Source organism: Oncorhynchus mykiss, chromosome 16, assembly GCF_013265735.2.
Source record: "Oncorhynchus mykiss isolate Arlee chromosome 16, USDA_OmykA_1.1, whole genome shotgun sequence".
Lineage (NCBI taxonomy): Eukaryota > Metazoa > Chordata > Actinopteri > Salmoniformes > Salmonidae > Oncorhynchus > Oncorhynchus mykiss.
The window spans coordinates 43,940,203-43,954,348 of NC_048580.1; the positions used below are offsets into that span (position 1 = coordinate 43,940,203).

The 14,146-nt window shown below is 41.5% G+C and overlaps 1 protein-coding gene across 1 annotated transcript; it reads right to left on the minus strand.

The window, feature by feature from the left end:
• Nucleotides 1–6,281: 6,281 nt before the first annotated feature.
• On the minus strand, nucleotides 6,282–13,763 carry LOC110491066 (trypsin). The gene is made up of 5 exons (XM_021564436.2): nucleotides 13,748–13,763; nucleotides 11,677–11,836; nucleotides 9,106–9,247; nucleotides 7,254–7,520; nucleotides 6,282–6,969 (listed from the first exon to the last, which is right to left on the minus strand). The coding sequence occupies exons 1-5, from the start codon at nucleotides 13,761–13,763 to the stop codon at nucleotides 6,799–6,801; spliced, it is 756 nt and encodes a 251-aa protein (XP_021420111.1). The 3' UTR covers nucleotides 6,282–6,798.
• Nucleotides 13,764–14,146: the final 383 nt, after the last annotated feature.

The window sequence follows — 14,146 nt, forward strand, 5'->3', positions numbered from 1 at the left end:
TAAACATATCCAGGTGTTAGAATGGCCAAGTCAAAGTCCAGACCTGAATCCAATCGAGAATCTGTGGAAAGAACTGAAAACTGCTGTTCACAAATGCTCTCCATCCAACCTCACTGAGCTCGAGCTGTTTTGCAAGGAGGAAGGGGAAAAAAATGTCAGTCTCTCGATGTGCAAAACTGATAGAGACATACCCCAAACGACTTACAGCTGTAATCGCAGCAAAAGGTGGCGCTACAAAGTATTAACTTAAGGGGGCTGAATAATTTTGCACGCCCAATTTTTCAGTTTTTGATTTGTTAAAAAAGTTTTAAAATATCCAATAAATGTCGTTCCACTTCATGATTGTGTCCCACTTGTTGTTGATTCTTCACAAAAAATGTCCATGTCTTTTTGAGACGCAGAGTGTGTGAACGGATGATCTCTGCATGTGTGGTTCCCACCATGAAGCATGGAGGAGGTGGTGTGATGGAGTGGGGGTGCTTTGCTGGTGACACTGTCACGGACTTTCGAATTTCGAATTCAAGGCACACTTAGCCAGCATGGCTCCCACAGCATTCTGCAGCAATACGCCATCCCGTCTCGTTTGCGCTTAGTGGAACTATCATTTGTTTTTCAACAAGTAAATGACCCAAAACACACCTCCAGGCTATGTAAGGGATATTTGACCAAGAAGGAGAGTGATGGAGTGCTGCATCAGATGACCTGGCCTCCATAATCACTCAACCTCAAGCCAATTGAGATGGTTTTGGAAGAGTTGGACCGATGAGTGAAGGAAAAGCAGCCAACACGTGCTCAGCATATGTGGGAACTCCTTCAAGACTGTTGGAAAAGCATTCCATGTGAAGCTTTTATTTATTTTATTTTATTTATCCATTATTTTACCAGGTAAGTTGACTGAGAACAAGTTCTCATTTACAGCAACGACCTGGGGAATAGTTACAGGGGAGAGGAGGGGGATGAATGAGCCAATTGTAAACTTGGGATTCTTCGGTGACCATCATGGTTTGGGGGCCAGATTGGGAATTTAGCCAGGACACCGGGGTTAACACCCCTACTCTTACGATAAGTGCCATGGGATCTTTAAGGACCTCAGAGAGTCAGGACACCCGTTTAATGTCCCATCCGAAAGACAAAAATTGAGATGGTTTGGGATGTGTTGGACCGCAGAGTGAAGGAAAAGCAGCCAACACGTGCTCAGCATATGTGGGAACTCCTTCAAGACTGTTGGAAAAGCCTTCCCCATGAAGCCGAATGCCAAGAGTGTGCAAAGCTGTCATCAAGGCAAAGAGTGGCTACTTTGAAGATTCTCAAATATAACATTTATTTTGATTTGTTTAACCATTTTTGTGGGTTACTACATGATTCCATATATGTTATTTCATAGTTTAGATGTCTTCACTATTATTCTACATTCTATGAAATTATAAAATTAAGAAAAACCCTGATATGAGTAGGTGTGCCCAAACGTTTGACTGGTACTGTATATAATAATATATATATACAGTACCAAAAGTATGTGGTCCAACATCCGATTCCAAAATCATGGGCATGAATATGGAGTTTGTCTTCCCTTTGCTGCTTTAACAACCTCCACTACCTCCATTGACTACCTCCAACCTTTAACAACCTCCACAACCTCCATTGCTGCAGAGACTTGCTTCCATTCAGCCACAAGAGCATTAGTTTGGTCAGGCAGTGATGTTGGGCGATTAGGCCTGGCTCGGGGTCGGCTTTCCAAATCATCCCAAAGATGTTCGATGGGTTGAGGTCAGGACTCTGTGTAAATTGTTCCACACCAATCTCGACAAGATTTTTCTGGAACTAAGGCGCATGAATCATGAATAACAGCCCCAGACCATTATTTCTCCTTTAAACTTTGATGTTGTTTGTACTTTTACCACTTTTTCTCCCCAATTGGAAGTTACAGTCTTGTCCCATCACTGCAACCCATGTACAGACTCAGGAGAGTCAAATGTCAGGACCATGCGTCCTCCGAAACACGACCCTGCCAAGCCGCACTGCTTGTTTAACCCGGAAGCCAGCCACACCAATGTGTTGGAGGAAACACAGAACAACTGCATCAGCTTGCAGGCACCCAGCCTACCACAAGGAGTCACTAGAGCGCAATGGGACAAGGACATTCCAGCCAAACCCTCCCCTAACTAGGATGACGATGGGCCAATTGTGCACCGTCTCATCGGTCTCCCGTCATGGCCGGATGTGACACAGCCTGGGCTCGAACCCGGGGCTGATGTGAAGCCTCAAGCATTGCAATTCAGTGCCTTAGACCGCTGCGCCACTCGGGAGGCTCTCCACCAAACTTTACAGTTGGCACTATGCGTTCTCCTGGCATCTGTCGAACCCAGATTTGTTAGTCTGACTACCAGATGGTGAAGCGGGGTTCATCACTCAAGAGAATGCATTTTCACTGCTGAGCTTTACACCACGCTTGGCATTGCGCAAAGTGATCTTGGGCTTGTGTGCGGCTGCTGGGCCATGGAAATCCATTTCATGAAGCCCCGACAAACAGTTTTTGTGCTGACGTTGCTTCCAGAGGCAGTTTGGAACTCGATAGTTAGTGTTGCAACAAAGGACAGACCATTTTACGAGCTACGTACTTCAGCATTCAGTTGTCCCATTCTGTGAGCTTGTGTGGCCTACCACTTCTCGGGTTGAGCCGATGTCGTTCCTAGACATTTCCACTTCACAATAACAGCACTTACAGTTGACCGGGTAAGCTCTAGCATGGCAGAAATTTGACAAACTGACTTGTTGGAAAGGTGGCAACCCATAACAATGCCACATTCAAAGTCACTGAGCTCTTCAGGAAGGCCTTTCTACTGCCAATGTTTGTCTACGAAGATTGCATGGCTGTGGGTGTGGGGTGTGGCTGAAATAGCCAAATCCATTAATTTGAAGGGGTGTCCACATACTTTTGTAAATATAGTGTATGTCACAAATCTCTCCCATAGGATGTAATGTAAAAAAAATCATCCAACACATCAGTTATGGAAATATGGATATTGCTGCCTGGCCTAGTTTATGGAAGTCCATGTTAATTCCCCAAACTATATAACAAGCTTTGTCTTCGCAGTCACGAAGCCCTTTCCCCTGGGATTGCTTGTTTGTCTGTGCCAGAATCGATAGCCTACAATACTCTTTATTCAACGAACAAACACAACAAAAACTTTTCCAAATTTATTTGAGGTTAATGTATGTATGGCAAACTAAAATAGTCAAATGTCAGATGACATTCTAAAGATGGCAGCGGCACAATGGTAACCACTCTTAATGTAACCACTTGCAAAGTTTTAAAAAGGCCAAGAAACATGTCAATCATATTATATGACTCCTGGCCAACAGCAGTGAAACCAGAGAGGCGCGTTAAGCAGGCTATCAACTATTCATTCTGTTGTGATACGCCTAGCGCTATCAGGAGTCGCTCGATTCTGTATATATTCTCCAAGGTGTTAAGGCAGTCTCTAGGAGAGGCAGGTGGGTCCTTCCTGGAATCCCAGTGTTTACACTTCCGCCAGGCAGGGTGAGGGAATCAATCAAAGTCTTAGTCATTACATTAGAAGAAATTGCAGAGCAGAGCCGGGCCTGACTCTATGCATACTTCATTAGGGTTCTACGCCAGTCTTGAGGTAATTCATCAAGCAAAGAGCACCATCTACAACCATATTATTAAAGATGGTGACCTCAAGCAAACAGAGTGGCCGTGATAGCCGGATGACGTATAGATGAGGGCTACTGTCCAAGTGTTTGAGACAGAAATTAGTGCAGTCGTGCTGTTGAGCAACTGCAGACTTAATTTTGAATCACATGGTTTGCTACATAAGGACGCTGTTGTATCTCAGAAAACAAGTAATGAAGATTGATGCACCTCCCTAACGAGCTGGGTAGCTATGTTCCACTGGATTTTATTTCTGTAATTAACTCACCCTGCGTCCCAATACCACCCTGCGTCCCACTGCTGGTTTGCCTCTGAAGCTAAGCAGGGTTGGGCCTGGTCGGTCCCTGGGTGGGAGACCAGATGCCGCTGGAAGAGGAGGGCCAGTAGGAGGCATTCTTTCCTCTGGCCTAAAAAAAATATCCCAATTCCCCAGGGCAGTGATTTGGGACATTGCCCTGTGTAAGGTGCTGTCTTTCAGATGGGATGTTAAACGGGTGTCCTGACTCTCTGTGGTCCTTAAAGATCCCATGGCAATTATCATAAGAGTAGGGGTGGTTTCTTTTTTTGTAATTTGTATTTGAATATCACAATTTTCTCACATATTAAGAGATACAGTAACAAAGATAAAACAAGAATAACAAATAAAATAATATATATATTAAATTAACATACAGACAGAAAGTAAACACAAAAGCTCAGTTTAAATAAAGGAATCAGGTCTAACACATTTGTTACAGTGTAGTACAGTGTGGTACAGTGTAGTCCAGCAACAGGTAAGCTATTATGCAAGCATACTAGCTGATAAATTAGGTTCTAGGTCATTTAAATAAGGTTCCCACACTTTTGTAGAACTGATCTGTTTTAGAATTGAATGTACAGTACATGTCAGATAATCCAATGGCACCCATTCAAATAGTATCTTATGCCAATCCTTAATAGAATCTACTGTAAAAAAGATGTTTTGCGATTTGGGGATATATGCAATCTGTGTATTATTCTTAAATGGATTGCTCTAGTACAACTACAGATAGATATTGTTTTTGCATACATGTATCTCCTAATGTCCTCCCACATCTCCTCGTCAATAGTAACAGACAATTCTTTCTCCCACACTTGCTTGACCCTCTGTGTGTCAACAGTAGAAAAGGACCTCAAAGCATCATAAAATAAACGTACAGACATTTCCCTTTGTCAGAAAAAAAGCATAATTTCAATGACAGACACATCAGGGTTGCCAATTAAGGTGGTGCTCTTCAAATGATAATGTCCTGGTTGTAGAAAGTAGAAAAAGTCCTGCTTTGGAAGTCAATATTTCTCAACCATCTGCTCAAATTAAATTACATTTTTATTAGCGAATAAAACATTTAGTCTGCCTATGCCCTTATTAAGCGAAATGTTAAAGCCAGCATCCAGCAATCCTGGTAGAAAATCTGGGTTGTTAAGAATTGGGGTAAGAGCAGAGGTTAGTTTGGACCTTCCCAAAAAACATTGAACTGACCTTCATGCTTTGAGTGTGTTAAGTGTAATGGGATTATTGCAGTTATCTTTTACAGGCTTTAACCTTCTAAAAAATAAAATATCCTGCAGGGGGTATTTTGAAAAAGAAGTCTCAATATCTAACCAAATATATGAGTCATCATTTGTGATCCAGTCAGAAATATAACAGAAGTGGGCACACCACTGATAAAACCTAATATTGGGAAGATCCAAGCCACCCGTAGAACCTGGCAGCTGCAATATTGTCAAGTCTTGGCTTGTGTTTACTCCATATGAAGGAACTTAACCAGCCACTTAAATAGTTTATTACCTCATTGTAAAGTAAGACTAGGATCGTTTGGATTGGGTAAAGTAGTCCAGGTCAAATGTTAATTTTCAAGCGGGTTTTCTATCCAACCATGAAATCGGAAGAGAGTTCCAACGCTCCAGATCCTGTCTTATTGTATCGAATAGGGGAACAAAATTGGCTTTGAACATTTGCTGGAATTTAGGAGTTACAACTATACCCAAATATGTAAAACCTGAGGGGGAACATTTAAAAGGAAAGGGGGGAAAGGTAATAGGTACAGAGGGAAGACAACCAAGTGGCATAGCCTCTGATTTAGTTAAATTAATTTTGTAGCCTGAGAATTCACGGAGTAATTCAACAGTATTAACAAGAAGTCTCAGGGCTAGAGATGAATATCAAAACATCATCAGCATACAAGCAGATTTGATGATGAACGTCACCAATGAGCAGACAAGAGTAGGGGTGTTAACCCTGGTGTCCTGGCTACATTTCCAATCTGGCCCTCATATCATCATGTCCACCTAATCATCCCCAGCATCTAATTGGCTCATTCCTCTCCCCTGTAACTTTCCCAGAGTTTGTTGCTAAATGAGAATGTGTTCTCAGTCAACTTACCTGGTAAAATAAGGGTAAAATAAATAAATACAATTATGGGTACAGCTGGGATATTTGTTCAGGAACTTTGGAAGTTGATAACAACTCTACTATTTTTTTTGTTGTAAATATGCCTGTCCAGAATTTGATCCCTCAATTAAATCTGGATGACATACTTGCAATACAAATTGTGAAAATAAAACCAGTCCACCTTGAATTGGTAGTGATGCATTATATAAAACAAGGAAAACATACAGTTCACTTCGGTTTTTTATAACACACTCACAAATTCACAATTATTTAACTATTCTATGTAGTCTAAATATACATGCACTCACCTCTCAGACTTGAAGTTGCTTCATTCAAGTTTATGCTCTATGCATTTGTGTCTGGTTGATAACACTGGTGTTCATATAAACTAAACCATGTTAACTTGGCATTACATCTCTTGTTAAATAAATGTTTTATTGTTGACATGATTCATATTTTATCAGTTGTTCGTCATGTTGCTTTGTGGAATAGCATTGCTAGGGGACTACAAGTAGCAACATACTGTACTGCAAGAACATGTTGGGAATGGTCCATGTTTCTATCGATGTTTTATAAAAAAGTAAAAGTAATGAAAAGCTACATGACACTGGGAGACTTTTTATCCCCAATATTGGACGTGTTTCACATCAAGCTCTCTGAAATGTTTCCAAGTTCAAGATAAGGGTAGTGTTTCAGACAGAAACACTTGATTCTAATACTTGCTGCAGCGTCCGTAGTAGCTGAACATGATCCGGTCTATCCACCTGCGATACTTTGACACAGCAGTGTAGACTCCTGGGTACTTGGCATCGGCACAGCCCATCCCCCAGGAAACCACGCCATAGATCCGACCTTCACACACCAGTGGGCCCCCAGAATCTCCCTGAAACAACAGACAGACAAAAGCCTGGAGTTTAGAGACACAAACTCTTCTATACCGTGTGCAATGGCAATCAATATTTGGATGCCAAATTCGATTTTTCTAGATATCCTAAAGATTCAAGGCATGTTTGACGGACCAAGCTTAAACCTACTCCCTCGACTAATAGCCATGCTCAATGGGAAATATGTATTAAACATGCTTTTTAGTCTAGTATTAGGTATAATCCGACCCATAGCACTAGAAATCGTAAAACCCTATCCTAGTAACTATAGCGTGGGTCCTACCTTACACGCATCCTGTCTGCCAGCGCTGTAGCCTGCACAGATCATGTTGGATGTGATGTTCCCATTGAAAGACTCACTGCTGTTGCATTTGGCTGTGGAGATGATGGGAAGTTTGACTGTGCGCAGGGAGGAGGGTATCTGTCCCCCACTAGAGCTGGTGAACCCCCAGCCTGACACCCTGCACAACCGCCCCTCTGCCACCGAGGCACTCTGGCGGGGCAGCGGAGCGATGGACACATAGCTATTCAGGTACACTGGAGCTTTCAGCTGAAAAGAGATGGAGACAGACACTGGAAATGTGGGTCAGGTTAGGTTTGAAGAAAAAACTTTCTGTCCTTTACCAAGGCCTTCAAAGAGTAATTAAACACCTAATGATGACATTTAACTAAGCCTTGAGTGAAAAAGTACAGTACCAGTCAAAAGTTTGGACACACCTACTCATTCAAGGGTTTTTCTTTATTTTTACTTTTTTCTACGTTGTAGAATAATAGTGCAGACATCAAAACTATGAAATAACACATATGGAATCATGTAGTAACCAAAAAAACAAATCAAAATATATTTTAGATTCTTCAAAATAGCCACCCTTTGCCTTGATGGCAGCTTTGCACACTCTTGGCATTCTCTCAACCAGTTTCATGAGGTAGTAACCTGGAATACATGTCAATTAACAAGGTGTGCCTTGTTAAAAGTTCATTTGTGGAATTTATTTCCTCTTAATGCATTTGAGCCAATCAGTTGTGTTGTGACAAGGTAAGGGTGGAATACAGAAGATAGCCCTATTTGGTAAAAGACCAAATCCATATTATGCCAAGAACAGCTCAAATAAGCAAAGAGAAATGACAGTCCATCATTACCTTAATTAAAAGACATGAAGGTCAGTCAATCCAGAACATTTCAAGAAAATTGAATCTTTCTTCAAGTGCAGTTGCAAAAACCATGATGAAACTGGCTCTCAGGAGGACCACCACAGGAAAGGAAGACCCAGAGTTACCTCTGCTGGAGGATAAGTTCATTAGAGTTACCAGCCCAAATAAATACTTCACAGAGTTCAAGTAACAGACACATCTCAACATAAACTGTTCAGAGGAGACTGCGTGAATCAGGTCTTCATGGTCGAATTGCTGCAAAGAATCCACTACTAAAGGACACCAATAATAAGAAAAGACTTGCTTGGGCCAAGAAACATGAGCAATGGACATTAGACCGGTGGAAATCTGTCCTTTGGTATAATGAGTCCACATTTGAGATTTTTGGTTCCAACCATTGTGTGTTTGTGAGACGCGGAGCAGGTGAACAGATGATCTCTGCATGTGTGTTTCCCACCGTGAAGCATGGAGGAGGAGGTGTGATGGTGTGGGGGTGCTTTTCTGGTGACACTGTCAATGATTTATTTAGAATTCAAGGCACACTTAACCAGCAAGGCTACCACAGCATTCTGCAATGATATGCCATCCCATCTGGTTTGTGCTTAGTGGGAATATCATTTGTTTTTAAACAGGACACTGACCCAACACACCTCCAGACTGTGTAAGGGCTATTTGACCAAGAAGGAGAGTGATGGAGTGCTGCATCAGATGACCTGGCCTCCACAATCACCCGACCTCAACCCAATTGAGATGGTTTGGGATGAGTTGGACCGCATAGTGAAGGAAAAGCAGCAAACACGTGCTCAGCATATGTGGGAACTCCTTCAAGACTGTTGGAAAAGCATTCCAGGTGAAGCTGGTTGAGAGAATGCCAAGCATGTGCAAAGCTGTCATTAAGCCAAAGGGTGGTACAATTGATATAGTATACTACATAGCCTACCTAGATACTACAGATATCACCAGTATTTCTTCCTCTCTTTTACCTTGATAAGCATAATATCTGCGTTGTTCGTAATCTTGTTGTACTGGGGGTGGGGTATTAAGAGCTGGGGTATGAAGAACTGTTCAGTCCCTTCATACATGCTTACTGAATAGTCTCCTGCTACTATCATAATTTGTTCCACCCTGTAAAGGAAAGATACATATTTGTATTACTTCCAAGTTAATGCAGAGCCAACCATGGATACACACAGTAGGCCTTATTGTATGTGCTGACAAACTGGAGGGAATGACTGTTCAGCAGTATAATTATTTTTCATTCACCAGTGCATAACTGTAGCTCAACCAACATAGTTGGGTAACACTTTTCCAATGACTAGGGTAACACTTTTCCAATGACTATATATATGAATGGACAAAGCCATCAATCACGTGACACCATAAATCCCATGTGAAGACTTCTTCTGGGTGCAATTTTATGAGTCACAGTATGAGATGTTATAAAACCGGTTATAATGGGTGTTAATGACTGTTCATGTCCATTCAGGCTGTAAAGGCATCAATTTCCTCCTTAACTCAATTTAATGGCGAGAAAGCGGGAAGAAAATTATGAAAATATGCATACTTTCTTTTTGAAACACCATTTCCCATCACCATGCTGGAGTAGCTAATGCTACTTCCTGATGTTGCGCTCCGCATTCAGCCAGGGGTAAACAACTAGCTGGACGTGATCTAGCATTCCTAGGCATTAGCATTGTGGCTAACTCATTAAATTCATTTTTTTTTTTTAAATTGTACCCCTTTTTCGTGGTATCCAATTGTTTTTAGTAGCTACTATCATGTCTCATTGCTAGAACTCACGTACGGGCTCGGGAGAGACGACGGTTGAAAGTCATGCGTCCTCCGATACACAACCCAACCAAGCCGCACTGCTTCTTAACACAGCGCGCATCCAACCCAGCGCACCAATGTGTCGGAGGAAACACCGCGCACCTGGCAACCTTGGTTAGCGTGCACTGCGCCCGGCCCGCCACAGGAGTCACTGGTGCGCGATGAGACAAAGATATCCCTAACCCGGACGACGCTAGGCCAATTGTGCGTCGCCCCACGGACCTCCCGGTCGCGGCCGGTTACGACAGAGCCTGGCGCGAACCCAGGGTCTCTGCAGCACAGCACCCTTGGCCACTGCGCCACCCGGGAAGCCCCTGCAACCCTTCTTCTGACCCTTCCGATTTCAGCGATATGATTATCTGACAGAAGGGCTCTTAATGACTTTTCATTGCATCTGCTTTGTGTCAGCAAATCACATAACATAGCTGAAATTTGATGGACAGTTTGGAGATCCAATGAAATGTTATTGAGAGCTCTCGTGCCAGGGAATCGTATTGCTGAAATCAGAATAAAAGGTGGGAAATAAGATGGGAGAAGAGATATTGGCACTAGCTACAGCAAATAATATGGATAACAATAATGTTAGTTTGCTTGAGCTAAATAACGTGTATTAGCATGAAAAGGTAATTGTGTTTAAAGTAAAAGAGAACGTTAATGTGCAATGTGCTACAGAGTTTTTTACTTCCACCTTTAGCTAGTAAAGTTAGCTAGCTAGCGTCGAGAAAAAAAAAATAATAATTGATTGATTTAGCTTTAGCTAGTTGTAGTTCCATTTCTCTGACAGTTAGTTTTACCACAGACCTTATTTTCAGCATGTATCCAAAACCCTACAAAAAAAATAATAATTTCCCCATAATCTTTTCCCAACGAGCCATAGCGGAGTTAGCCTCCATTAGTGCCTACAAAAAGACACCATTATTATCTCTCTCTATTGCAACATAAACCAACTAGTCAATTACCTGATTAGTAAGCCATTTTTTTCATAATATAGCAGTCATTGTTACTGTAGCTTGCACATATTCATTTTTCACAGCTGTCACAAATCCTGTTGTGTCCCATGCAAAGTTGTTATCCATTTCGTTTCAACATTTTTCAACAGTGCAGACATTTTTCAAAAATGTACAGACATAAATCTTGCCTTTTGGGTTAATGTGTAAATTCACTTTCCCGAACAAAAGCTTCTGTGTTTTGGTAACCGTATGTAAGTATGTCGATTAGCCTCTGGGCCCTGGGATGCTTGAGTCAGTTTGCTGTGCCACAGAATCACGGCACAAAACCTCTTATTGTGAGCTTGGTGCCCCTATCGCTTTCAGGCACTTGCTCTCAGCCTTGATACGTTTCAGCTGGGACAATCTGATACCTCTCCATGGACCTGCTAATGGACTTGACTTACACACACCCACAGACACACTCATGCCCGCACGTGCACGCTTGCACACACACCACACTCACACACCACATGCGCACATACAAACACACTCTTATGGATGTCAAGTCGAGCTGCCCTGTGTCAATGAGTCTATTATATTGTTTCCCAGTTCCTGCATAGTGTACTTTTGAGGCCACCGTAGCTGCATCATTTCCCATCAATACTAAGGTACAGAGTGAGTAATGCTGTGTACTATATCTATTTCCTATCTGACCTGGTTAATTTTGTCAAGGTAGATCAGGTTTGTGCTTGCGACATACACACTGTACGCGGGGGGGCATGAAAATGAACTTACCCTATAGTACAATGTGCTGCTGTGAGCACCCAGTATGTATTTATCAAGGATCCTCCACAAAAGTGTTGTCCTCTAGTTGACTGTATTGATACAATGTATTTGATGGAATGGGGTGCAGGGGCATATCCCCCCACTATGCGCCCTTGTATCAGCTCCTGGCCTGTGATATAAAAAATAAAAAACATAAGGATATAGTACACAACACAATCACATATGGTTGTAACAGTTACTGTGGCAGCACACACCTCATAAAGACAACATCATAAGGTTTTATGGCACAGATGCTGTACAGATCAATAAAATCCAATCTCAGGCGTGCACAGAGTCAATATCAATCACATTTCACTGAGGCCATTATAGAGTGTAGCCTCTCATGTTGGTAACATGTTTTGGGGGACAATATTGAATTTGACCTGTATTGGATATTATTTTCCATGACATGCTTTGTTTTGCTTGTGCTGTTTCTGTGTATATCTATACATATAAAGCATATTGCGAAGACTGTAATATCCCTTATTTTACTGTTGTCTGTTTACTCATCATGTAAGATAGAATAGGATAGGATACAATAAACTTTATTTTAGCAGGGTGAACTAAGGTCTATGTACTACATTAACTAAAGTTTATCTGCATCATACTTGCCACATGTTGTCTTTTTGTATTGTCCTAGAAGGGGAAATTGTCTAGGACACACAGTCTAGGTACAGTATGTATTTAATAAAGTTAAGGCACAGAAAACCCAGGTTTGAGCACCACCCACTGGGCAAAAACTGGTTGAAACAACATTGTTTCCACGTCATTTCAACTAAAGAAATCAACGTTGAATCAACGTCAAAAAAACGGATTGGATTTGCAAAAATCATCAACATAAGGGAGTTTCAACCTAAATCCAAGGACATGGTGACATTTGTTGTTGATTTCACGTTGAATTCACGTTAGTTGACGACTCAACCAAATGCAAATTAAAACTAGAAGTTGAAATGACGTCTGTGCCCAGTGGGTAGAGACCAGACAGGAACTGAGATCTCTCTATGGAATGAAAGCCAATGCTCCATTACGTTTCTGGATATTGATCCTGTCCCACTCTATAATTAGACAGTTCCGTGTAAGAAGCAGCAGGAAAGGTAACCCTATACAATATGACCCAGCACGAACTGCACATTAACGTTCATTGTCACGAGTCTTGCCCTGGAGGCAGAACTGAGCGGTTTCCGCTAGATGGTATGTGGTTGTCCCATCTAACTATCTTAAGACGAATACTCTGGAGAAGAGCGTCTAATAAATTATTAAAACGTCAAATATAAATGCAATGGGCGAGCTGCAAAGTCAGAATTGGCTATGTTGTCAAAAATTCATGGAAACAAAAATGTGCTTTTGGCCATCATTTAAGGTTAGGGTTAGGCATTAGGGATAGCAGTGTGGTTAAGGTCAGTGTTAAGGTTAGAGTTAAAAATCAGATTTGATGACTTTGTGGCTCTGCCAGCTAGTGAACACTCCGCAGAGCTGCCTCCAGTACAGGAGTCATCTCAGTAAATGCCAAGCTGCATAGACTGCACCCTTATTCTGGTACAGTATGTGCTTGAAATGGACAATGACTATGTCCTGTCTACCACAGTATGAGAACTAGCACGTTCATGACATACGTAAGTCTATGGAACTAAGACCTGTGGAACTAACACATAATGAACAAGAACTATAAGGCACAGAGAGCATGTGTTTGAAGACACAAATCTGAAACGACATTGATTTTAAGTTCCATGGCTTAATAAACATGCGTTGCTTCCATAGTTTTTCAATCCAAAGGTATAACTGAAATGCACGTTTGAACTTTGATACATACATCGCCTCTTTCCTGTAATTGATGTGTGAAAACAGTTGCTAGAGTACAAATGCATTATTGAGCATCTGTTAAAGAAGCTACAAATAGTACGAGAAGAAAATCACCTCATGAGTGTTTGGGTGGAAAAGTAGCTCGTCAATAATTGTTTGGTCAGACAAATAAGTCAGACATCATAACTTGCCTTTTCAGATGAGAGTGAGCCTGACATTTTCGATAAATGACTCTTCCCACTTTGGACCTCAGCCATAACTGTCAACGTGATTTCATTTCTAAATTAGGATTCCTAATTACAAACAAATCAACTGTAGCAATAATCATCTCTAGATAAAAAATGACAGTGACAAATAATTGGCAAAAAGATATACCCCTTGGGACTATGACATCAGAAACAAGAAATACAGAACATAGAAAAACTGTTAAAAGTTTCCGATATCATGACCACAATGAGCAAATTCTACTATAATCCTTTCTACATTTTTTACCTTTGTCTTTTCACATTCAATCATAAAATCAGCATTCAATGGACTAGTCATCCAAGCACAGCCACGTACAACAACAGTAAATTAACCAGAAAATAGGAAATGAAACATTTGCTTACAGCTCACAGCAAGGAGTTCCAGAAGTATACAT